Source organism: Pelodiscus sinensis, chromosome 8, assembly GCF_049634645.1.
Source record: "Pelodiscus sinensis isolate JC-2024 chromosome 8, ASM4963464v1, whole genome shotgun sequence".
Lineage (NCBI taxonomy): Eukaryota > Metazoa > Chordata > Testudines > Trionychidae > Pelodiscus > Pelodiscus sinensis.
In genome coordinates, this window is record NC_134718.1 from 61621312 (window position 1) to 61647303 (window position 25992).

General features: G+C 44.9%; 1 protein-coding gene across 1 annotated transcript in view; it reads right to left on the reverse strand.

Moving 5' to 3' along the window:
- Positions 1 to 13262, reverse strand: part of CCDC172 (coiled-coil domain containing 172) — a 30684-nt gene extending 17422 nt beyond the window's left edge. The window contains exons 1-4 of the mRNA XM_025183585.2: positions 13055 to 13262; positions 6306 to 6391; positions 1689 to 1805; positions 488 to 653 (exon numbers count right to left, since the gene is read on the reverse strand). Of these exons, the coding sequence (XP_025039370.2) occupies positions 488 to 653; positions 1689 to 1805; positions 6306 to 6391; positions 13055 to 13133 (448 nt within the window). The 5' untranslated portion in view covers positions 13134 to 13262. The remainder of the gene's footprint in view (positions 1 to 487; positions 654 to 1688; positions 1806 to 6305; positions 6392 to 13054) is intronic.
- Between the last annotated feature and the right edge of the window lie 12730 nt (positions 13263 to 25992).

Genomic DNA, 25992 nt, shown 5'->3' on the forward strand with positions numbered 1-25992 from the left:
GTAGGGGGTGCAGAAGGTTTGAGTTGTGGCCTGGGACAGGCAATGGGTGTCCAGGATGTATTGGGGTATTAGGTGCAGGCTCTAGCTAAGAGGTGCTTACCTCGGCAGCTCCCATCCAACAGCCCAGGAGGACCCTCAGGCGGGTTCAATGCCTATTGCTCAAAATGGCCAGCTGATGGAGTCATATGTGTATCTTCACAGCAAACCGTAGGTGGGTGGTAGGGATGTCAACATGCCCACGACTACGTGATTAACCACTAAGTCGGAGCTTATCAGTTAATCGTATTGACTACATGCACTCTCCCCCTTGCTGCCTGGTTATCAGAGGCAGCAAGGGATGGGGGAGCTGGAGCTGGTGCCTATGAGGAGCTGACATAAAAGTTTGGTCCCCAAGAGAATAGTTTAAAACTATTGCTTCAATCAGTTCCGTTTTAGTCATTTGTATTCTTTTGCAATCCAAGATAAAATAGTTTAATGTAAGACATACCATTTTTCAAAATATTTGCCTTCATTTCTAAATCATATATTTCAGACTTGGCTTTTTTTTTAATCAAAAGATCCCTGTTACACATTAGCCCATATTCATTGTTGAAATCTGTGATTTCCTTAATAAATGTCTCCTCTTCTTCAGCCATTTTCTTCTTTGTATCTGACTAAATAAGTGAAAAAAATACAAATAGCACAATAGAATCTTTGCTCAAATAATCAGGCTGAAATACAGTTTTACCCCCTTTTAACGATAACAAATTGGTATGCAATCTATTTTGTAACCTGTATAAACAAGGAAATGGTCTAGATTTCAAACCTTACTTCTGTTGCATTAATCCTACTGTTTCCTCCTTGTGACAGAATGAAAGGCACATATTCTTAGTATTAGAAACCCTATTATGCCATCAATGTTTAAATATGTGTTGAAATCAGTGGAGACTTCTGCTTAAAAATCAATGGTATAAAATAGCCATTCTTTTGGGTTTTTTAAATTGCTTATTAAGTGTGAAATTCACCCCTTTGTAGAAGTCCAGGACAAGGATGTTGCACTATTTTAACTCTCAAAATACAGCCTGCACTGACTGTTAGGGAGCCTGAAATATGGTTTTTCTCAGTGTCTTCTAGAAGTAGGTCTCAAATTTAAAATATTAGTCTTTCTTTAAAAAAAACTATTTATTTTATTAAAAAAATTCATAAAATCAACAACAAGATTAAATTCCATTCAAAACTCTTGACTAATTATTAATTTAAATAAATAGTGAATTCCCTTCTCAACAAGGAGAACCCATGCATTCAGTCTGCTGGATAGAGTTAATACCAAACTTACATTATATCAGAGGACAGAAATTTTGCCTTTCCAGATAAGTAGCAGTACTCTAATATTTACTGTATTCCCTATTCTGTCCTAGATATAGGATGATGAATATGGTGAAAACTGCAGTAATATTACTAAATTAGAAAGGCGACTCAAAAAATTTTAAAGGTAGTTCATGAAGTATATAATCTAAAATAATGGATTAAAGTTTGAAGTAGATTCTGAATTTCTTTTTGTATTAATGTGTTAGAATCAAAACAATTTTAATCATTCAGATTTTCATATTTAATTAGTGTCCAATTTATTTACAAAATATAAATCTGAGTGCAGTCACACACTTTTTTGTAGAACTGAACTCTCCTAAATAGCATAATTAAAAACATACAAAGATCTTGAGGAAAATACTCCTTTGATTCATAAGTTCAACTTTCTTTTTCTCTAAGATGTCTTCACGTTTTTTCAAAAGCTGTAAGTAGAAGAGCTTTTCAGACAACTGTTGAACCTTCAAAGATAAGAAAAGATTATTGGTAATAAAAAAAAATCTACACGTGATCTTGACCATAAAGGGTCCTAATCAGACAAAAATCAGTCTGCATAGCTGTTGGACCATGGAATCTTAATGGGTCTCCTTTTCTGATTAGCTTGCAATCTTATCACAATTCTTTGCAGCAGTATCCCCTCTTCAGAGGCTAAGTTTAGTACTATTTCCAGTATAAAAAGTGGCCTGCTTAATTCTCTCCATTCTAGATGAAAAATCTTCTGGCTAAAAACGAGAGACTTAACAGAGCATACAGTCTTTTAGATAGCTTAATACAGGGGTGAGCTTTTCTTCATCTCACCAGACATCATCAAGTCAGGCATAGATTAACTTCAAAGGGGAAAACCCCCCAAAGTTATTGAGCTGGTTTCTGAATGTCTGTGGTTAGCCATAGAGCGCTATTTATGCTTGCTATTACCCTGTGCCTTTTCTACTATACACAGTGAAATAGGGATTGATTGTCTCATAAATTTTCCCAGTATGACTGTGAGAACTATCAGCCAGGGAAGAGTAATGAAGGTACCAAGCTCTGGGCTGAGACAGTTCTGCTATAAAGCTCCAAATAAATGAAAAACCTTCCTTCTGCACACAGGCTTTTTTATTTTTCTATTTATTTTTTTGAACAGCATTTCAACTCCAGGTAGGCTGGTCAACTAATTTGTGCATACCACTCAAGGAGAATTCTTCCAGACTTTTGCAACACGACCATTGTTGGATGGTTAAAACTAAACAAGGGGGATATGATTTGATACAAGAGCCAATAACTATGGAGCAACTAAGTTATTGAAAGACATTAAAGATAAGCACCAGAAACTAATATCTGATGTGATGGTGAGTGAGAACCAAGGAAGGGACTCAAAGAGAGGGCTGAAATGCTCAAAACAATAGTTAAGGAAAATCATTTCAGCAATATTTTGAACTAACAAAAAGGAAGTCAAGTGGGTTTCAGGAAGCCAATAGAGGATGAGTTTGCAGTAGTCAAGAGGAGATATTGCGAGAATCTATATGGGTACGTCTACACTACAATGTTAATTCAAACTAACTTAGTTCGAATTAGTTAATTCGAACTAACGCGTCTAGAACTAAAAACTAGTTTGAATTAGCGTTTTGCTAATTCGAACTAGCAAGTCCACATTGAGTGGACCCTGAACAGGGCTTAAGGATGGCCAGAAGCAGTGCCGGCAGGGCATCAGAGGAGGACTTAGAGCGTGGAGATGCTGTCTCAGGCTAGCCGAGGGCTGTGCTTAAAGGGACCCGATCCCCACCCCGGACAGACAGTTCTAAGGGGTGCCCCGCTTGCAAAGCAGTCCTGGCTTGGATTGCCCGGAGTACCCACACTGGGCACATCACACCACTCGGCCATCAGCCCGGCTGCACTTGCCGCAGGCTGCCATCTGGGGAGAGGGGGCAATCGGGGGGCTGCAGGAGAGCTTCCACCCCCAGAAGCCCGCAGAGCCAGCCCAGTCCTCCCCATCGGGGGCTCGTACCCCATTCCTCCCTCACCTCCTTCCACTTACCCTTCCCTAGCCCCCCTTCTTATTGATGTACAAAATAAAGGACAATTGTGTTCAAAAATGGAATCTGTCTTTATTGAACAAAACTGGGGGAGACTGGGAAAAGGAGGTGGGAGAGGGGAAGAGAAAGGCTGGGAGAGGGGAGGGCAACTAACATGATCAGGGGTTGGGAACAGGTCCCAGATGAAGAGAGGCTACAGAGATTGGGACTGTTCAGCTTAGAAAAGAGGAGATGGAGCGGGGACAGGATAGAGGTCTCTAAAAGCAGGGGTTGGGTGGAGAGGGTGCATACAGAAAAGTTCTTCATGAGTTCCCATAAAGAAGGACTAGAGGACACCAAAGGAAAGGAATGGGTAGCAGGCTTGAAACTAGTAAGAGAACGTTCCTCTTCACAAAGCAAAGAGTCAACCTGTGGAACTCCTTGCTGCAGGAGGCTGTGAAGGCTACAACTAGAACAGAGTTTAAAGGGAAGTGAGATCAAGTCATGGAGGTTGGGTCCATGGAGTAGTCTTAGCCAGGGGGTAAGAGTGGTGTCCCTGCCCAAAGTTTGTGGAAGGCTGGAGAGGGATGGCACGAGACAAATGGCTTGCTCACTGTCTTTGGTCCATCCCCTCCAGGGTCCCTAGGGTTGGCCGCTGTCGGCAGACAGGCTACTGGGCTAGATGGACCTTTGGTCTGACCCAGGACGGCCATTGTAAGCTCAGGGCTCAGGGTCGGGGGTCTCAGTGGACCTCCTTGATTTTCATGCACACCTGCTCCTGGGTGGCCAGGCTGGCAGCTCTCCTGCCCTAGACGGCCACTTTCCTGTGCCTAGTGTGGAGATCATGGACGAGGTCCACGATGTCCGCACTAGCCCAGGAAGGTGCCCGCCTCTTGCGGTCCAGGTCAAGCTCCCGGGAGCCGCCAGCCTGGTCCCGGGAAGAGGGGGTGGGCTGGGGGACATCGGGTGGGTGGCTCTGTGCCGTACCAGGTGCAGGGTCTGCTGGCTGGGTGCTGGCAGGCTTGCACCTGGCACGGGCACCGTAGCCAGCCCGTGCCCCTTTAAGGGGTCCGGGGCCGGGAGGGGGGCATAGAGTTTCCCTGGTGTTGGCCAGAGTGGCCATCAGGGAAACCTGGGGAGGGCTAGCCTCCCACTAGTTCGAATTAAGGGTCTACACACCCCTTAATTCGAACTAGTAAGTTTGAACTAGGCTTAGTCCTCGTAAAATGAGGTTTTCCTAGTTCGAACTAAGCGCTCCGCTAGTTCGATTCAAATTCGAACATTGTAGTGTAGACATACCCTATGATAGTTCTAGTGATGTGGATGGTGAGAAAAGACCAAATGCTTACAGATATTTTGGAAGAAGCAGCAACTAGATTTGGAAACTGTCTACATATGTAACTTGAGAGAGGGTATAGTTAAGATGATATACCTAAATAACAGAGAGAAGGGCAGAAGTGTCAAAAGTAATGAAGTTGAGGCAAAATTGAGAGAATTTGGAAAAGAAAACAGTGGGCCAGATTTTTTCCCACAATAAACCATATTTTAGTGAGCGTGTGAGGGAGTTAGCTCCTCCAATATCAAGAGCTTTGGGATCATATCTAATTATGTACAAATTCAAAGCAAGTTACTGATATTGTGCTTCTGTACTTTTATTACTGAACATAACTGGGTTTATTGTAGTATTTCTGACCCCAAAGTGTCTTCATAATCTGTTATTTTGCAATAATTTTTTTTAAAGAAATCATTGAGTTGTGAAAGGCAGAATGCTATAAATCAAGTTCTAATTACATGCTACCTGGTTTTACAGAACAAAAAAATTAAATTTTCCTGTGTGCTTTTTCTTGACCACAAGCAAGTGAAATATATGTCAAAATATTTTTGTACTGAAAGGGTCATCTACTTTATCAGGTTTGGGTTGGGAGGGGAGGAAAGAGATGGTGTTCAGTTATTTGGAGGATTAATTCAGTATTTTGTTATTACCTAGTAGTGGTTTCATTATATTAATTGCAGTAGTTATATTTAGTGTTTTTAGAAGAAGCTAAAATTTAGGTGTTGCAAAATGATTCACCTCATCCCCAGTCTCAGTGCCGCAGACTGTTGAGGGCTGCTGCCGGCTCCAGCCCCACTCCTGTGGACTGCCACCAGTCCCAGTCCCATCCCACTGCCTCAGACCAGATTCTCCTGGGTTACCCTCCTGCCACTAGGCTACTGGAGTTCTCTGATCCAGGGACCACATATGTTGCCAGACTAGATAATTCCGGTTTTGGGAGGTACAACCTGTAGAATCAATTAGGACTGCATGTGACCTTTCATGTACAGCAACTGTTTTACATTTCAGTCCTTCAGTATCCTCATTTTCACACCAAAAGCTATGACTAGGACACAGCCAGCCCACTTAATTAGCTACAAAAGCTCATGATTCTATATATTTTTGCTAGTCTTTGAGTTAACCCTTTGCCACAGGGCTACTTGTATGCATGTGTGAAACTGCAGAATCAAGATCTCAGTTTGTAACTAGTGAATATTTGTAAACAATTTTGTGGATTGTTTTTTTTCTCTAACATACCTTAATCTAATTTAGGGTTTTCTTTCGCACCCATCACAGTAGCACCGAAGTACATATATAGAACATATAAACTTGCAATCCACAGAGCAGCCAATGTTTTTGGAGAGATAGGTATCACCACCAAATCATTATTTCCTTTCATCAAATGAATAAGTGTTGATAAAAATAGGAGTCTGGCAGTAAAAGTTAAAGGGGGCATGATGCATAATCCGCAGGTAGCAAGTGTTCAGATGCTACGGTGATGAGCACTCTAGACATACATACATTAGACAATCACTATGACAATGAATATAAACACTGCATGATGTATACTGCTTCAAAATGTACATAAACAATATATTAAAATTACAGCCCATTTACCTGTAATAATAATTGACATAGCATAAATATTACTACTCTACCTTAGTGTCTAATTTTATTTTTGCTTCATTCAGCTCTTCTTTTATTTCCTTAATTTTTTCATGACTTCTGTTTATGTCTAATTTAACTGCAATAAAAAAATGAACCTTCAGTCACATTAAATCAACTTTTGAAAGTGAGATTCTGTTAAAAAAATTGCTGCAGGCAAGATAGAGTGGTGTAGACTGGGGCGGGCTGAATCCAGTCTGCCGAGCCACTGGATCCAACCTGTGGGCTGTCCGATCTGGCCCACAGGCTGTCCTGCCGGGATCCTCAGGCACAGAGCAGCCCATGCCACTTTAAGTGCTTGCTCTGCCCTGTGGCTCTCTGGTCTGGTCACCATGAGGGAGGGGGAGGCTTCATGGAAAGCAGTCAATGGGAGCTGAGAGATTTTTCTGGGGGGGAAGGGGAGCGGGTGCGAAGTCTTCTCCTCCCCTCAGTGCCCAGAGTAGAGAGCTACAGGGAGCAGTCAACCATTTTGAACAGCCTGCAGCTATGGAAGACAGGGAGCTTGCCTCAGGATCCTGCAGGGCTGCTGGCTGGGAGGTGCTTAGGTAAGCGCCTCCCAGCGACAGCCTGCTGCTGGCTTCTCCAAAATCCTGCCCCAGGTTACCAATCCCGCTCCTGCTCCAGATCATCATCCAAACCCTCTGCATCGCCCTCCCCTATGTCACAATTCCCTCCGAAACCTTGCACCCTTTCCTACAACCCTCCCCCAGGCCAGAATCCTCTCCTTCATCCATACTCCGTCCCAGACCCTACAACTCAAATCCCTGCCTTAGATTACAACCCCCTCCTTCACCCTAACTCCCTCTCAAACTCCACACTCTCTCCTGCACCCCAAGCTTCTTTCTGCACTCAATGCCCATCCCAGATGCCACACCTCCTCCATAGAAAAGTGCAGCCCTTGCCCACTTACAAAAATCTTGGATTCCCCGCCCCCCCCATCAAAAATGATTGTGCACTGCTGGTGTAAACAGATGATTTCAATAGAGACATGTACAGGCAGTCCCCGAGTTACGCGGATCCGACTTATGTCGGATCCGCAGTTACGAACGGGGTTCCTCTTCCTGGTCTCCAGCAGACCAGGGAGAGGAAGCAAAGCGGCGGAACATGTGGGCAGCGGACAGGGCTGTCCGCTGCCCACGCGCTCCGAGGCTTGACTTGGCTTTGCCCCCCCCCCCCGTCCCCCTGGTCTGCAGACCAGGGGGACGGGGGGGGCAAAGCAGAGCCAAGCCGCGGAGCGCGCGATCAGCTGACAGCCCAGACGCGTCTGGGCTGTCAGATGGCCGGGCGCTCCGCAGCTTGGCTCTGCTTTGCCCCCCCCTCCCCCGTCCCCCTGGTCTGCAGACCAGGGGAAGGGGGGGGGCAAAGCAGAGCCAAGCCGCGGAGCGCGTGGTCAGCTGACAGCCCAGACGCGTCTGGGCTGTCAGCTGGCAGCGCGCTCCGCGGCTTGGCTCTGCTTTGCCCCCCCCCCAACACCCTGGTCTGCAGACCAGGAGGAGGGGGGGGGGGCAAAGCAGAGCAAAGCCGCGGAGCGCGCTGCCAGCTGACAGCCCAGACGCATCTGGGCTGTCCCGCTGCCCCCGTGCTCCGTGGCTTTGCTCCAGACACCTGTGGTACAGCAGCTGGGGAGCTGCCAGTTGGTCCCGTAGCGCCGCTCTGGGCGCTACTGGACCAACCGGGCAGCACCCCAGCTGTTCTGCCCCAGGCGTCCTTATTCAGCCACTGCTGGTCAGATTCAGCAGCGGCTGAATCAGGACGCCTGGGGCAGAGCAGCTTGGGTGCTGCTGGGTTGGTCCAGTAGCGCCGAGGAGCGGCGGCGCTACTGGACCAACCCAGCAGCACCCCAGCTGCTCTGCCCCAGGCGTCCCCAAGTCAGCCGCTGCTGAAACTGACCAGTGGCTGACTACAGGAAGCCCCTGCCCCAGGCTTCCTGGAATCAGCCGCTGATCAGTTTCAGCAGCAGCTGACTTGGGGATGCCTGGGGTTCTTAAGTTGAATCTGTATGTAAGTCGGAACTGGCGTCCAGATTCAGCCGCTGTTGAAACTGATCAGTTTCAGCAGCGGCTGAATCTGGACGCCAGTTCCGACTTACATACAGATTCAACTTAAGAACAAACCTACAGTCCCTATCTTGTACGTAACCCGGGGACTGCCTGTAATTGCTAGACTTCTAATCACATGGATTTGCCTGTAACAGTTACAGTCACTGTCAGCAGTTACTTTAAAGTGATCGACCTTCTTTTGTGAACAAACAGTATCTAATTACTATTTTCATGTGGACAAGCATGGCATCTGCATAGATAATTCAGATAGCAGGCTTTGAAAATTTGATTTAAAGTAAGGGTCATCTGTTATGCTGTATAGTAAGTACCTTGTTGATACTTTGATTACACCATGACTTACTTTTTAAAATAAGTAGCAGGGTGACAAAATACTGGGGTTCTGTTTCTATACAGTAATTCCTCATTTAACACGTGCCCGCTTAACATGTTTTTGCGATAGCACAATTTTTTTTTTTAGGGAACATTTTTTGAATTACACGACCGTCCCTGGAATAACACGATTCCCCCAGCCGCCCTATTGCTGGCGGCTGCGTGGGGCTTCCCCCGACTCCCTGCAAAGCGGTGGAGGGTTCGCTGCACCGTTCCCTGCTGACTCCCCCTTACTGGACGCCTTGCCCCCTCTCCTCTGCCCCCACTGGCAGGCCAGCGGCTGGGTTTCCCCAGCCAGCCCATTGCCAGTGGCTGCGTGGGGCTTCCCCTGCCTCCGTGCAAAGTGGCGGAGGGTTCGCTGCTTACATGCCATTTCCTGGCAACCCCCCCTTGCCAGACACAGTGTGGTTCCTGGCAGACCCATCACAGGGGCATACTCCCAACCCAATCCCCCTCCCCTCTCATTCCCCAGAGCCAAACACCTCCCCTCCCTGCTGTAACACAGTCCCCTGTCTCCCACAACCTTATGCCCCGGTCCCAACAGACACCACCGCTTGAAACGCAACCCCCACCTTTTCCATTATTTTCAATGGAAAAATTGACCCCGCATAACACGTTTTCACTTAATACGATCATTTACTGAAACATATCTATAGTGTTAAATGAGGAATTACTGTATCTTCTAAAGTGTTTTTTCTGTGTTATCCTGGACAAGCTTCCTTAAAGTTCCCACTGCACTCAGGAAACTACATGTCCTGAAAGCAGATTTTGTAAAGTTCAAACTATAGGTCTAGACCAGGGGTGGGGGTCTTCTGGCATCCTGGCTGCACTGCTGCTTGCCGCTCCCAGTCACCATGGTTCACCTGCCTCAGCCAATTGTGGCTGCAGAAAGTGGTATGAGCTGGGCCACCATTCCCTGAAGCTCCTGTTGGCCAGGGACAATGAATTGTGGCCACTGGGAGCTGCAGGGCTCTATGCCTGCAGATGCTCAGGTAAACAAGCCATCTGGAGACCTGCCAGCAGCTATCCCTGACAAACTGCATGCAGCCTGTGGCTGGAGGTTCCCCACCCCTGGTCTGGACTGCAGGATTGCCAGAATCAAGCATTCAAAAATTCATGATTTAGCCACCCCCAATATTATGAAGTCGGTTTGAAAATCAGCAAATGGTTAATAAAAATAATGGACCTTTTTTATTTGCCTTCTGAGTCTTGGGGTTTGTTTTTCATGTTTCTACCATGCGGGGTGGGGAGGGAAAGGGTGGGGAGGAAAACACACACACACACACACACTCACTCTGACTTGTAATAACAACATGATTCCAAGAATTGGGGCTTTAGGAATAACAACAAATATTGTCAAGTATCAGAGGAGTAGCCGTGTTAGTCTGAATCTGCAAAAGCGTTGAGGAGTCCTGTGGCACCTTATAGACTAACTGAAGTGTTGGAGCATAAGCTTTCGTGTCAACACAATCAACTCTGGATTAAACAAAGACTGTGAATGGCTTGCTAACTACAAAAGCAGTTTCTCCTCTCTTGGAATTCACACCCAACAGTTCAGCTACTAGAAGTGGGCCTCATCCTCCCTGATTGGATCAACCTTGTCATCTCCAGCCTGATTCTGGCCTGCATATTTATACCTGCCTCTGGAAATTTCCACTACATGTATCTGACGAAGTGGGTCTTTGCCTACGTAAGCTTATGCTCCAACACTTCAGTTAGTCAATAAGGTGCCACAGGACTCCTCACCGCTTTAACAAATATTGTGAGTCTCGTGAAAAATAATTATGTGTTGGTAAGGCTGTGTGAGAGAATGATCCAAGCCTGATCTGCTGTATTCCTTCACGGGAGAAGAGTGATAGGCTCTTCCAAAGCCAACCCACGTGTGTCTATTGTAGGACTGCCCCAAATCCATATCGAATTCACTATAATGATTGAAAGAGGAATCTTTGCTCTTTTATGAAAATGATCCCACTGTATATTCTCCTTTGCTTGTAGAGTGTCTAGGTAGTATCGACAACCTTGCTATTGTCAAGGGAGGATTTTGCTCCGACTGATTTTTAATGCTTCTTCTAGCCTTGTTCTGTTTATATTGATAACCTTTCATAATATTTGATGACAGTGACATTTCAGCATAACCTCTCAGTGATTATATCTGAACAATAACAATTCCACCTGCTGAGCATCAGACACAAGCCAGGGTTAACTGCTATATATGCAGGTCAGACAGAGACTTTTAGGGACATGACAGTAAAACTAAAGGCCCAGAGGCATGAACCTTGATGTGGTTATGCAAAACCCATAGGGTTATATAAGTGAATATCAATACTGGACAGCTTTCTGGAAGATATAGCTTATCAATCTGTAGAGGCAGGGCCTGAGGTGCGGAAGGCAGGAACTCAAGTTATTGGTCTCAATACAGGAGTAACAGGGTAAATTGGTGGCCTGGCTAGGCCAGGTCTGGCTAGATCAGTGTTTCTCAACCAATGGTATGAGTACCCTTATGGGTACTCGAGAGAAGTCTGGGGCGTACATCAACACAAATGAAATTTGGAGAAAATTGAATTTTTGTTTTAAGTTTTACAGTGCTTTATTATTTTTGTACTTTTTACACCCAAAAATGTCATCGCCCATTCGGCTATGATTAAGCTGTTTAAACAAAGGTGTTGCAATGGTAGAAAAAAATGTTGTGTGTCTGAAAATTGTAGGTACTGGGGGTATTTATAATTTTTTTTTCAAAAAAGGGGGTACTTATAATTATTATTTTTTTAAAAAAGGGGTACTTTATAAAATAAAGGTTGAGAAACACAGGTCTAGACTAGGGGTCTCAAACTCATGGCCCATGGGCCATCTGCAGCCCAAGCTGTTCCACAATTTGCCCTATGCACAGCTGCTGGCACATGAGTCCCTGTGGCCATCTGGGTGGTGCAGCTCTTCCCCCAAGTCCAGCCCTTGCTCCACCTCCATCCCACCTCTTTCCAGCCCTGCTCTGCTCTTTTCCCTCCCATCTTAACTCTTCCCTCAAGTACCCTTCCCCAAGGGATGCAGCCTCAAGCATTACTAGTAGGCCTGCTGTGGGGCAGCAGTAGTGGCCTCCTTCCACCCCTCCCCACTGTACTCACTGCAGTGGTGGGAGCTGCAGGGAAGCAGAGTGATGTAGCTGCATCTACTCTGCTCTGTCACCATTTCCCAGGGCAACCCGGTCACTCTGCTTCACTATGGCAGTGGGAAGTACAGCATCCCAGCCCCAGTGCAGGGTGGCTTGGGAGAGGGAGGTGGAGCAGACCAGTCTGCTTCCTTGCTCTGTTTCCCTGCAGCTCCTGCCACTGTGATGAGTGTGGGATGGCCCGACTCCTCCTTCAAGCTCCAGCCTGTCCAGGGTCCCACAGACTACCTTGAATATGAGGGACCCCCTCTCATCCATAGGACGGCTTGGGAAGCCACTATGGCACCCCATGAAGTGCGAGGCTTGGGGTGGCCATCCCAAACCATCCTATGGATGGCGTGGTGCTGCACACACCTCCCCATGGCCATATGGCAGTGGCAGAGAGCTAGCAGACAGAAGACACACTAGCCCCTGTGCTACCAGTGGTGACACTGGGGACTTCTGCGGGCGTTAAATTACCAGGGGATGGCAGGGGGAGGGGGAGCATGCAGGCCGGCAGGCAGGGCCAGGAGACACTTGGCGGGGATGTATGGAAATGCCCAGCCCATTTCCCCAGAGCCCTGCCAGAGGGGGATACCTGTTGTACTGGCACTGACCCTAAGGTAACCCAATTGGACTACACTCTCTGAAGGTCGCTTCTGGCCTTACAATCTAGGGGTATGTCTAGACTACATGGCTCCATCGACAGAGCCATGTAGATGAGTTCACTAGACATAGGAAAATGAAGTGGCGATTTAAATAATAAGCCTTTGTCGACCGCTCCGGTAAACCTCGTTCCACAAGGCATAACGGAGCAGTCGACAAAGGCTTCCGTTGTCAACGGCGGAGCATCCAGACTACCGCACTGTGCCGCCAAACTCAGTGCGGCGGCCATTTTGATGTAAATGAAACGGCGATTATTTAAATCGCCGCTTCATTTTCCTATGTCTAGTGAACTCATCTACATGGCTCTGTTGACGGAGCCATGTAGTCTAGACATACCCTAGGAGTCTAAAACTCCAGGGGAAAGGCTCAGTCAGCCTTTACTGACCTTGCTGCCCTTGAAAACACCACCCCTACTGCCACTCAGGGCTTTTTGGGCGTCATGTGGCCACAGGCACCTGTGGCCGTCCCCCTGCACCAGGCACAAGATGGCGGCCGTGTGGCTGACCTTGGTGCATGAGGCGCCGCTTCTCTTCCGCTTGCTGCTCCGTGAGGAGGATTTGCTGGAACAGGGAGTCCAGGCTCATTTCTGTCTCTTGGGGGGGCAGGGCTTGGGGTTATTTTCTCATCCCTGGGGGGATTATTCACCACTTCAGAGGGCCCCTCACACAGGGTTTAGGGAGCCCTTCCCTGAGCCTGCCTGACTCCTCCCCCTTTAGCAGTGGCCTTGTGCCCGGTCCCTCCCACCTCCCTCACCTGTCCCTGCCTGGCTGCCTCAGTTCCTGTCTCCCGACTGGTGGCTGGAGAAACAGCCCCTCAGGAGCAGTTTCTGGAGCTAAGGAGGAGCCTCACAGCCAGCACATCAGATGGGGAAGCCTGAAGTTAGAGGAGAAGGACGAAGGTGGGTTGAGGGGTGGGAAAAGAGAAGCTCAGCGGTAGAGGTGGTTGGAAAGGGGAGACTGGTGGTTGTAAAGAGGGAGAAGGTAAAGTAGGGGTTGGATGGAAAGACAGTGGTAGATAGCGGGGGTCTTGTGGTGGAGACATTTGTATATGCATCTGCAAGAGAACTTCTTGTATGTGACACTCAGCAGTTGATTTTACATTTGTAGTTCACTTTTGTATCTGAAGTATGCAGAAATGTGCCCACTATAAGCCAGATTCATTCTTGGTGTAACTCCAAAGACTGAAGTAACACTGGAGTGAGCTTTTGCCCCGTAGGCAAAAGAATGTAATAGTTTTTAAGCACTGAACTATAAAAGATTAAGCACAGAGTGTGGGCTTTGTGTTCAAGAGACTGATTTGTCTTTTAGAGTTTTGGCATGGTTTTCTATTTCACATTAACGTGTTTATTAGCTCTGGAGAAAATCAACTTAGTACCAGAAGCTCATTAATCTGAATATACATTTTTTAATTAGTGTGGTTAGTTCTCTTAACTCTAATAAAACTTTTCAAACTTAGGCGGTGTCTAGGCAGTAAGGTAGTATTATTTTTAAGTACGGTGAAAAATTAACTTTGTTTCCTTAAGTGGTTCTGCTATCTGACAACAGGCTTGTTTGGCTTCAACTGACATTTGGCATCTCTGAATAGAGAAATAAGCAGCAGTTGCAGGGAATCTGCTGCCAGATGTCCCGTAATACCAGACCTCCCAACAGAGGGTTGAAGGAGAGGTGATTCAAAGGGGCTTAGGGAGCCACTGCTGTACTTGGAGCTTGAGCCCTTTAAATTGCTGCCTGAGCAGTGCGCAGTGCACTCTGGGTGCTTTGGTCTGTGTGGCATTGAGGCCCTGCTGCCCTCAACCCCGTCCCTTCTGCCTTAGGCCCTGCTCTTTCTGGGAGCGCATTGCTGTCCCCCTCCTTCTTTACCCAGGAGCCAGGCATGGATGTTGGCTCCGCCTAGTACAGCAATAGGATCCAGATTCTGGTATGACTGGAGAGCTACTACAAGGAGAATGGTTGTTGAGAATTGGTTTAGGCTAAGTAGTTGCTGGCAGAGCATTCGTACAGTAGAACCTGAGTTAGGTTGTTTGTAACTCTGAACAAAGTGTTATGGTTGTTCTTTCAAAAGTTTACAGCTAAATATTAACTTAATATAGCTTTGAAATGTGCAGGAAAAAAACACTGCTGTTAACCATTTTCCTTTAAATTAAATAAGCACAGAAACAGTTTTCTTACCTTGCCAAATCTTTATTTTCCCTTTATTGTTTTTAGTAGTTCACACTTAACAGTACAGTGCAATATTGTTTTTGTCTGCACTACTGTTTGATTGCATACTCTTGGTTCCAGGTGACGTCTGTGGTTGTCCAGTCAGTTCATAACTCTGGTGGTTGTAACTTTGAGATTCTACTGTATTTGTATGAGGCAGGTAGAAAGGAGGAAAGATTTGAAGGAAGCTTTGTGTTTGTTTTTTTTTAAAGAAGCATTCCAACTGAGGAGAAGTTTCTGAGCAGAGAAGTGTAAGTAGGAAGCAGACACTCACCAGGACCTAAATAGGGAAACAAAACCTCAGGACTGAAAGTGAATGAACTAGCTAGCCTGAAGCAAGGGCAAAAATAATGTAAATTGTCAAAGATGAATTGATTCTAAAGCAGTAAATCTTCTGAGTCAAAGAACATGTAACATAAGAACAACTATATTGGGTAAGACAAAAGGGGCATCTAGGTCAATATTGTGTCTGATGACAGTGGATAATGCCAGGGGCTTCAAAGAAATGAACAGAACAGGTAATCATCAAGTGTGCCACACTGATGAGAACCGGCTGTGGAGTTTGTCCATTGTTGTTAGGTAATCATTTCTATTTTAGCTCATAATTTATGTTAACATTATATCTTCTTAAATCGTACAAAAAGTGGTTTGACCCTTCTAGCTATAATATCCCCTATTAGCTTTATGAATAACTCTTTATTGCAAACAGTAAAGTAGGCAGATTTGTGTTTGTATCATGGTTATTTTAAAGTAACTGTCTAGTCAACAGGTGCTTCAAAAGATTAAACTATTTGTGCATATTGGGAATAAAGTCTCACATTTTTCAGTTTAGGAAGTACTCAGATGTTCTGTGTCTAGATAAATGTTGATTCTCTTGCATGTACATTTCATTTACATATGAACCAATATTTAACACGTCACCATCTCTACTGTTCCTCTTGTATATTTGTTATAAAACATGTTCGTTTGCTTACTATCACTGTTTGCATTATTCATGTCTATGTATTGTTTTATTGTAGGAGTGTGAATTGCTTCCAGTAGCAGCTAGGGGGCTCTATTGGTTCACTTTTTGAGATAAACAACAGAATGACATAAGTAGGCTCTGTTACTTGTTTGCTTATATAGGAATTCCAATGTAAAAATAACATGTATTTAAGATACATGCCTTTGTACAGGACTAGGATTTTTACATTTTTTAAATTTCTCTCTCAAAGTAGCTTTATATTTTCTTCTGATATTTATTACCCCCTATTTCTGACTTCTGGTGCAGTGTTTCAGTATTGAAATTCAGAACCAGCTGATGCGTATTAATGGGGTTTGTTCTATGATGGTCACTGAAGAACACAGCAACTTGTGTAGTTATCTGGACAGATAATATTTAAAACAGAGCATTTTTTATTATTGCAGCTCAGGATTACTCAACACGCTGCCTGCGGGCCACATGTAGCCCGCGGCCAGTTTATTTGCAGCCTGAAATATGGTTTGGGTTTACATGGGGCTCAACACATGGCCCACGGGGAGGATTCTTTGAACATGGCCTCCCTGGGAATACGCTCCACAACGGCAAGGCATCTCCCAGGCGGGGTGAGCATTGAAAGACTCAATCAGACGGACTGGCTGGAACAGATGGGTGCAGGGTATTGGAGTTTCTAGCCCCCAGAGCAGAGGTGTCCGGAACACCGAGGCATTGTGGGACGTGCTGGCTGCTTAGCCTTGTGGGAAAAGCCTGAGAGGTGCTGACTGACTTATACTGGCCATATTTGGGTCCAGCGCCCCTGCTTAAGCTTAATCTTTGTATTCAAGCCTGTCAGTGTGAAAGAAGCTATTTGCATATATTTACAGGTAAATGTGCATATATATGCAACCACATTTAAGTTGCGGCCCTCCGGGGCTTTAAAAGTTGAGTAGCCCTGTTGTAGCTGGTAACTGTGGAAAAAATATTGGGTAAACAAAAGCTCACTTTAAAAAATTGTTCTGGGAATTCATAAACCATGCAGGCTTGATTAAAGGAGAGAAAAAAAAACACTGAAATGGAGGCTCCTGAAGCTTAATCTTCTCTATACTCTCTGATGGTTCAGGGGGGAGGGGAATAATGGAAGGAGAAGGATATGGCATTTAATGGTAATACAGTACTTTAAATTAGTCCTTGTGCTCCTTTTGTCCTCTGGCACTTGTTGAAACACTAAGCCTACTGAAATTACAGTCCAGTATAAATGCCATCTTGTTCCAGACGCCAAAAGCTCATTCAAAGCTTAATAAATTCCTCAAAATTGATTTTTGGGGGGCTTGTGCAGGTTTTTGTTGTTTGAAGGATGGATAGCATTGTTATTTAATTTGGCATTTACAAAGGCTAAATGCCTTGGGCCAAATCTTTGACTTATCTAAGCAACTACTTATATTGACTTCTTGGGATGAAGATAAATTCTGGACAAATAAAGCAACTTAAACTTGTCCTCCCCAATGATTTCTTAATTTTGTCTCTTCTTCTCAGTCTCTTTCATGCAGTTGGAAGAAAAGAGCCCATCAAAGTACTGCTATTTGCTGGATCCTTTCCCATTAGTCTTTTGTTCCCATTCTCTGTAACTCATTAGTTTGATATCAGATTCACTCCACCTGTTCTTTCCCAGAATTACATTACTCTTTTTCCCAAAATACTTCCATTCAGCAGTTCCATCAGATCTACACTTAATAACTTTATATTTCTCATGGCTCAGTGGCTTTGACTTCAGCATTTTCATTCAAGTTCACTCTGTGAAATGAGTCTATGGCAAGGATGATAAACATGTGGCCTGCAGGCTGGATGCAGCCCAGTCAATGTATTAATTCCGTCCCCACATCAATTTACCATTCCATTGTCATTGTGGACTGCTGCCAGCAATAGCAATTGACACAGCACTACAGCAGATGGAAGCTGGCTGCAAAGCAATACTGATGAGTATTTCGGACAGTTTAATTTTGCAGATGAATTTGGTGTAAAATGACATTCCCTTACCAACAGATGGGGATGCAGAAGGAAAGCCATCAGGATTCTGCATGGAACAAGTACAGAACATGCCTTTTATGTTTGTAACACTGACCACTGATTCCACTGAAAATGTCATTTGGCCCTCAGGACAGAATGAGTTTGATATCTCTTACCTATTGAGTGCACCCACTCCAGCTTCATGCAATAAGGTGAGTCTAACCTGAAAACAAGAAAGCTAGTAAATTGTGACAGGTTTCTTTTCCTAGGCTAATTTTGAAAATTTTCTGAAGCTTCCCTTTTACAGTGATAAGGGGACTATGTTTTATCTTACTGACAGTCATTGTTCATTTGTTAAAAGAAAAATATCCTTTTGATGCAAATAAAAAATGTTTATCAAATGCTTGGATTTTTTTTTTAAATTATGCATGTTTGAAAGGTACAAACTGAATTAAAAGCTTCACTTCGTTTTACTACTTGATAAAAAATATCAGCCACTGCTGACATAGGTAGGTAAAAAATAGCAGAAAATGAAGTACCACCAGCAATGCCAGCAGTCTGAGCTGCAAACAGAGAACAGAATCTTGGCAGGAAAATGGGATGGAAACAGAGGCAAGGTCCCTTGATTCACCTCAACGGGTCTGTTTGCGGGGTGGAGGATGGAGTAGGCACAGCCAGAAAAATCAGGAGATCACATGACCCCCAATATTTTTTCTTTGGGTGGAAAAATGACACACAAATTTGCTTGCTCACGCCAGGCACTAAATACTTACATCTCTGCTAACAGTCTACCATCGTTGAGGACTGAGAAGCAGTGGGCCCATCTTCTGGGAAGCTGAAGTTCACAGTGAGTTTTGTGTCTGCTTTGTATTTCAGGGGACACAATCCACATCTTAAAAAGCAGCATTACAATTAGCATTGTTGTGGTCAGTCTCCACAGGCACAGAATAAACATAGAGTCTGTCTAATTACTGAATTGACACAGTCGACTAGTTCTAGATTCTAGTTCACCAGTGTAAATCTGGAGTAAGTCCACTGAAGTCAGCAGTACAATTGAGAGCAGAGTGTAACCAGGGGATTGGATTTTCCCCTCATTTCTAAAGGTTGTTTCCCCAGAGCAATATTTTAAGCATGTTAAGGGAGAGAACCTTCTGCTTCAACTGCCTTGCCCATCCCATCCCTGTTCTGTAGAGAATGAGACAATCACTGTCTAGTGTGTTCAGTCTGGTACATAAGCAATAAGAAAAAAAAGTGATTTGAAAACATGATTTGTTGCAGTGTATATTTAAACAATACTAATAAGACATAACAGGCACTTCATTTCCATAGAGCTGCATACTTCGTTTGCCTTATGAGGCATGAGACGAATGCACAGGCAACTTCAGGTATCCAAGAAATACAGTACTATCCTACAAAAGGTCCTATAATACCTGCCCTGCCTGACTGCTAGTAAGAAATGAAAATCAGTTCAAAACCAACAAGGTACAATGAGGTCAGACTCACTGCCATGGCACATCCTCCTGGTCTCCTTGGGAATTAGCTCTTCACTCTCAGAGTGCCCCCTGTTGAGCAGTGTCTCATCCTCCATTATCTGTCTTCAGTTACAGCAGGCCCCATGTTCCTCCTGGCCCACAGTGCCGTTCCCTCACGATACTGCTCTGTGGCAGTGCCCCTGCACTCTGGGGTCTTCCCCTCCCAGGGAACCCCAAACCCCCATATCCACCTTGCCTCAATGACCCACTGCCAGTCATTATCTAACCCCTGCCCCACGGGCAGGGTTGCCAGATAGTGTAACCAAAAATACCCTCCGCCCCCCAAAAAAAACCCACCAGGGAAAAAATTCTGTTGAGGGGGAAAAAAAGGCGGAGACCAAAGTTGTTGAGCAAACAAAAAATGAAAAAATGAAACAGCATTAAAACAGCTTTAAGTGCATGCAGAGTCAGAGTAGGGATAGCAAGAATGGAGCGGTTGAGCACTAAGACCCAAGGAAGGCATTGCTTCCCCTTCCTTCAGTTCTTTAGGCTTTTTGCCAGTGGCCATTTTGTTTTCTTGATGGAGACTGAACGCAGCTTCCCTGCGGAACCGGGGGGGGGGGGGGGGGGCAGGAGAGAGGGTTGGGGGCTGGGCCCAGTTGCCGAGTGTGTTGTAAGGTTGCTAGGTATCTGGTATTTTCGCCTCCTGGCTGGGAAAAAAAATCAGAAAATACTGGACATTTCAGTAGCCTGGTATTTTCTGAATTTTTTTACCAAACAGGAGGCGAAAATATCGGACTGTCCAGGTCAATACCGGACACCTGGCAACCCTTCCCAGGGGTAAACTACAGTATGAAATGGCCACTCATCCTTGGCAAAGGATGGACTCGCAGCCTTCTGCTTCCCTGGCTATCTCACTGCAGCCCCAATACTCTCAGGCCTTGAGAGCAATGCCTCAGCCTGAGAGTTTGCCTGCTCTTCCCCAGCACTAGTCTGTCTCAGGAAGCCTCTGTAATTTCCCTAGCAGCCAGGTCCCTCCTGCTCTACTCCAAGAGCATTCTCTCTGCCACTCCAGGAGCCCCTATTTATAGAGTCCCAGCTGGGCCCTATTTGGCTGCTATATGCTTTAGATGGTTGCTCTGCAGGCCCAGCCCTTTCTGAGGGCTGAATTTAATTCTTGGTAGGGCCAATGTGGGGCAGACACCTGGTCTGTCTAAGGACAGAATTAAGTCAACAATGATAAATAAGAGCTCTAGGGCTGTGTCTACATTGGCGTGATCTTGTGCAAAAGCAGTCACTTATGCACAAAAACTTGCTGCCTGTCTACACTGGCTGTGAGTTCTTGCGCAAGAACACTGACGTTCTAATGTATGAAATCAGTGCTTCTTGTGCAAGAATTATGATGCTCCCACTGAGGAATAAGCCCTCTTGCTCAACTGTTCTTTTGCAAGAGGCCAGTGTAGACAGGCAACATGAATTTCTTGCGCAAGAAAACACTATGGTTAAAATGGCCATCAGAGCTTTCTTGAGCAAGAGAGCATCTACACTGGCATGGATGCTCTTGTGCAAAAGCACATCTCTTGCACAAAGGCACATGATAGTGTAGACGCTCTCTTCTGGAAGAGTTTTTGCACAAGAACTCTTCCGCAAAAGAGTTCTTGTGCAAAATCATGCCAGTGTAGATGTAGCCTAGGTGTAGAAGGAATTAAAAAACTATTCAATCATTTCTGGGAGAGTGCAGAAATACTTGTAATTTGCAATTTTTTTTTTATATCAGCTGTCCTATCACAGTGTACATGAAGGGGAGCAGGTAGATATACAGAAAAACCTTTATTTAGTACTATGGCTTATGCCTTAACAGATTTGAGCATTTAAATCTGAGGAGGTAATGGGATTTTAACTTTTTTTTGCCAATATCATGTGAAAGAAAAGAACACTACTTAGAGAATGTCTGTAGAACTTTGAACACACACAGTCCTGATTGGTTTTCATCTCTTCTCAAAAAAGATATATTGGCATTGGAAAAGGTTCAAAGAAGGGCAACAAAAATAATTAGGGGTTTGGAACGGATCCCATATGAAGAGAGATTAAAAAGACTTGGACTTTTCATCGTAGAAAAGAGGACACTAAGTGGGGATATGATAGAGGTCTATAAAATCATAACTGGTGTCGAAAAAGTGAATAAGGAAGGGTTATTTACTTATTCCCACAATATAAGAACTAGGGGTCACCAAATGAAATTAATAGGCAGCAGGTTTAAAACAAACAAAAGGAAGTTGTTCTTCACTCAGCGCACAGTCAGCCTGTGGAACTCCTTGCCAGAGGATGTGGTGAAGAGTAGGACTTCAACAGGGATCAAAAAGAGTTGGATAGATTCATGGAGGTTAGGTCCATCAATGGCTATTAGGCAGGAAGGGTAGGAATGGTGTCTACCCTCCTTTTGTCTGGAAATGGATGACAGGAGAGGGATCATGTAACAAATACCTAATCTATTCACTCCCTCTAGGGCATCTGGTATTGGCCAGTGTTGGCAGACAGGATACTGGGTTAGATGGACCTTTGGTCTGACCCAGTATATTTTTATGTTTTTGAGGCTTTCATAATCAGGTCAATGATGTGCTATATCTAACATTTAACATTATTGTCAAATATCAATTCAATCTCATAGTAGTTGCAACTAAAAAAGTATTCCCTGGAGGATCATTGTACTCAGACCCTTATCCACAAAGGCATTTATGGCACTTAACAAACATTGAAATCAATGGGAATTAAGATTCTTAAGACATTTGAAGATTTGTGACTTAACCTTTAGCTTCATGGTTTAGAATACCAACCAAGGAAAGTAGTCATTAGCTCAGAAGAGCTCTGTTATGTTATTTCTTGTATATACACCAAATAATACTATTAAATATACTACATAACAGTAATATAATAGTAAGTTATTACATTTTTGTAGTGGTTTTGCAAATAGTGAGTCTGGTTTTCTTCTCACCTGCACTGTTTTACTCTGGTATAAAATCTCTTGATTGAACTTATTCTTGACTTGTCTCATAAGATATTTATACCATCCAGATTATACACATTATGCCATTTGATAATATCATATTTGGAAATTAAACAAATAAAACTCATCATTGTGTAGCATTCAGTCCAATTTGTACTGAAACGTTTTCAAGGCCAACTTGCTATACTCTTTTAATTATCAACTGTTTCAAAAGCTAGAAAAATATTGTACATGGCTGAACATAATGCCAGAAATGTCATTGCTAAGTTGGTATACTTTAAATATTTAACTATAAAATACAATAGGAAGGGCTGAGATTTAAAAATCATTTAACCATTTGCTCTTAGTATCATTTTATGAATATACCTTTTGTGAAATATGCAGAAGGTAATCTATTTTTTTCCCACCTTGGAATAATATATGCTTCTTACCTCTGAAATGGTAGTCCTTTGTGACATAACAATTTAGTTGCACTGTGATGTCACAAAGATTATGAATTCATCCATACGATAAGAAGCAGGTATGGATGAGCTTCTAGGAAATCCAGATTCCCTTTTCATGCCGATTTGCCTGTTTAAAAATGAGAGCTAAAAGGAAAAAAAGGGGGAAGGAAGGAGGTCCTATTTAAAAATAATTGGCTAAGTCTACAGTGCAAGTTTTTGCGGCAGAAAATATCTAATGAAGGACTCTTTAGCATAAGTCATTACAACATTAGCGTATTCTTTGCTGTTTCTTTTGTGCAAGCTCTTTTTGCGCAAAAAGAAGCAGCGTAGCCACTTCTGTTTTGTGCAAGATCCTTATGTTGCTGCTGTATTTTCTCTATTCCCCACATATGCCAGTGATTCTGAGTGAGTCTTAATGACAAAAAGAATTCTACAAAATTGTTATGTGGTCAGCTTGTCTCACTTTCTTAAGAATACACCAACAAAAATCACCTTAAAGAAAATAATATTCTTAAGCCAAATAGGAAACAGAGATGTCAAAAATACATAGGAAAATATTTTTGTTGGTGTTGGTGTTTTTTTGAGTTACAAATAATGTATCAAAGTGGAGAAATATAAACACTGGAATCAGGTTTTGCTACATGTGAAAACTTGAGAAAACGTGGAAGCTAGTGGAATTTTAGCTTACTTACATTTTTGTTGGGTGTTTGCTGCATGTAGTAACAAATGCAGAAAACCCACTGAATGATATGCTGTTTGAACCATCTGTCATGAGTATGTGATATATGTTTGCTTTGTTTATTCAGGAGCCAAGTGTGAATTGATACATTGAACTAGAATTTCTCTCAAAAAATGGTGGTATTTTTACCCATCTAGTAAAACCTGGGTACAGACAAATATCTGTATATCTATGAAGTTTGCTGGTAATTTGCAGTTTATTGGAATGCTGCTGAGTACCTTTTTACCTACTTTGCTACAACCTTTGCATATTGCATACAAGGGGCAAGAAGTGGGTGAGTTTTATTTGAATGTAGGACGACTCCAATACAAAGCATAGCTAGCACTCTGCTCCTCTTAATAGCTTTGTATAGCAAAGGAGTAAAGTGCATTTTGGTAACTTGATTGCTGGTTCTGTTCACTCCCTCTGAAGACCTGCCATTGGCCACTGTCAGAAGATAGGCTGCTAATTTAGATAAACCCATTGATCTGTTCTTATGTTACATTTTTATATTAATAAAATATTTAATAGAGGGCCTGCTCTGTGTCTCTGGACTCTCCTACATTTGAACCAGAGACTGCAAAAAGTAAGACTGGGTATGTGAACGCTGGTGTCTTTCCTGTGGGAATGGCATGAGGTACCTACTAACCCACTGTCTTGCTTTAACTTGGTAACTTATTTATCATTTCCCCCCGCGCCTAGGGCAGCCCCTAAGGCTGCCTGAAGGAGTTTCCCTCTTGGACAGCGGCGAGGGAAATAAGTAGAAGGTTTTAACTTTCGAAGGGGCCAGCTTGGGAGCATGTATCTGAGATCGCAGCAAACGCTCGTTTACATGCGTGTCCTCTTGGCTGCATCGGTCTTTGCTGCCTCCCCAGCCTGTGGAAGGGAAGAGGGCGCGCGCCGCTCCCGGACTCCACGCTCGAGTCGCGGCCAAAAGTTTTTCTCAGACAGCAGGGGGGGAGCAGCTTTGTCTGAGTGCAAGAGGAGGCGGCACCTTTCCGCAACCACCGCTCCCCCCTTTTGGAGAAGTGGGTGGGGGAGGGGGAGGCAGCCTGGGGGGTGGGGAAGGAGGTTTCTTCTCCTGAGAGGGGTTCGCAGAGCGACACCGCCTTGTTGCAATCCGTGGACACGTCAGGCGGAGGGGACTGGGAGCGGAAACTGCGCGGAGTTCCCCTGTCTCGGACGATTCACCACCAAGCCCTGGGGCACCCCGCCCGGCTGGCACCTTGCCGCGTGTCCCGGGAGCGCGGGTTGCGGTCCCGCTGGGGTCAGGGCTGGAGCAGCTCTTCCCGCCGGTGCTTTGATCGTCTGGGGAGGAAGAAACAACCCGCCCAGCCGGACAAACTTTCTGGAGAGTCCCGTCCCCCCCCCCCCCCCCCCGCGCTGCACGGGTTGGCCTCGCACCTCTGATGAAGCCGAAGAGCCGCTGCACCTGCCCAGCGCAGTGAGTGAGCAGCAACTCCGTCTGCTACCTGCGCAGCCCTATTCAATAGAGGGGGGCAGTGTGAGCGCATCCCAAAGCCCCGGTACCCAGCGGGTCAGCCTTGGAGGCTAAGCAGCCGGGTCCCCTTCCCCTCCGCCTCCACCGCCCCCTCGGACAAGGGAGACGCCAACTAGACCCCCTCCGCCCGTTTGAGGATTTTTGGGGGGCTCCCGGCTCCCAATCAGGGTAGCCAGGGGCTGTACAGACACCAAACCTGGAGGCTGGACTGTCTCCCTCTCACACGCACCGCCTGAGTGTCTCGCTCTCTCACTGAACTCAGTGCTTGTTCTTGTTGCTGGGACCTGAAATCTAAGCGAAAACCCTCAGAGTTCGCATAAGCCTAGTGCTGCTGCAGCGGCCGATGTTATTGGCGAGGAAGAGCAGAGAGGGGGCTTCTTTGAATTCAGTGGATCTGAAATCAGAGGCTTTGCACCGCCCTTGTTTTGGAACATGCTGCTCCGCGGTGCTGTGGCAAAGCAGCTCATTCGGGAACAATCGGAGAGGAATAAGATGTTTCTTGCTCCCTTGTACTTCGGTTTACTAGTTTGCTGGAGTTTAAATGTTCTGTCTTTACAGCGCTTCATACAGCAGAGCGTTGTGTTTGTAGCATCCGATGCGTGTCGCCAACGTGGTGTTTCAAGTGAGCAGGGAAGCTGTCAGTAGCTTGGACGGATTTGAATTAGCACAGACCACAGTTACAACTCTTGCCGGGCTAGCCCGTTGTTAAAATTGTGCCCTAGAAAGAAAGTGAGCGGAAAAGCTTTCAACAATCGCTTTTCATTTTAGTAATGTGGGTGGCGTGGGGGCGGGGATAGGCAGAGTCCATCAGAGAGAAGAATGATTGATGGCATCGCTTACCTGAATGTGGCTCCCTGCTTGGTTGTAAATATTATAAAAACAGTTGTTTACTGTGTGTGTGTTCTGAGGAGGGAAGGGATTTTATTGGGGCTCATATGGTTGGGTTTTTCCTTCTACAAAAAAATCCTACCTGTAGAGAAATATGGGTACAAGAGGGGTGGGACATAACAAATAGTTTTATAAAGTAACTGAAGGCAAAGGAGCGGATATCAGTGGGTAAGGAATCTTATGCTTTATGGATATATTTCTCTGATATGCATATGACACAAACCAGCCATAGGTTATGCATTATTGGAAAGGTAAGG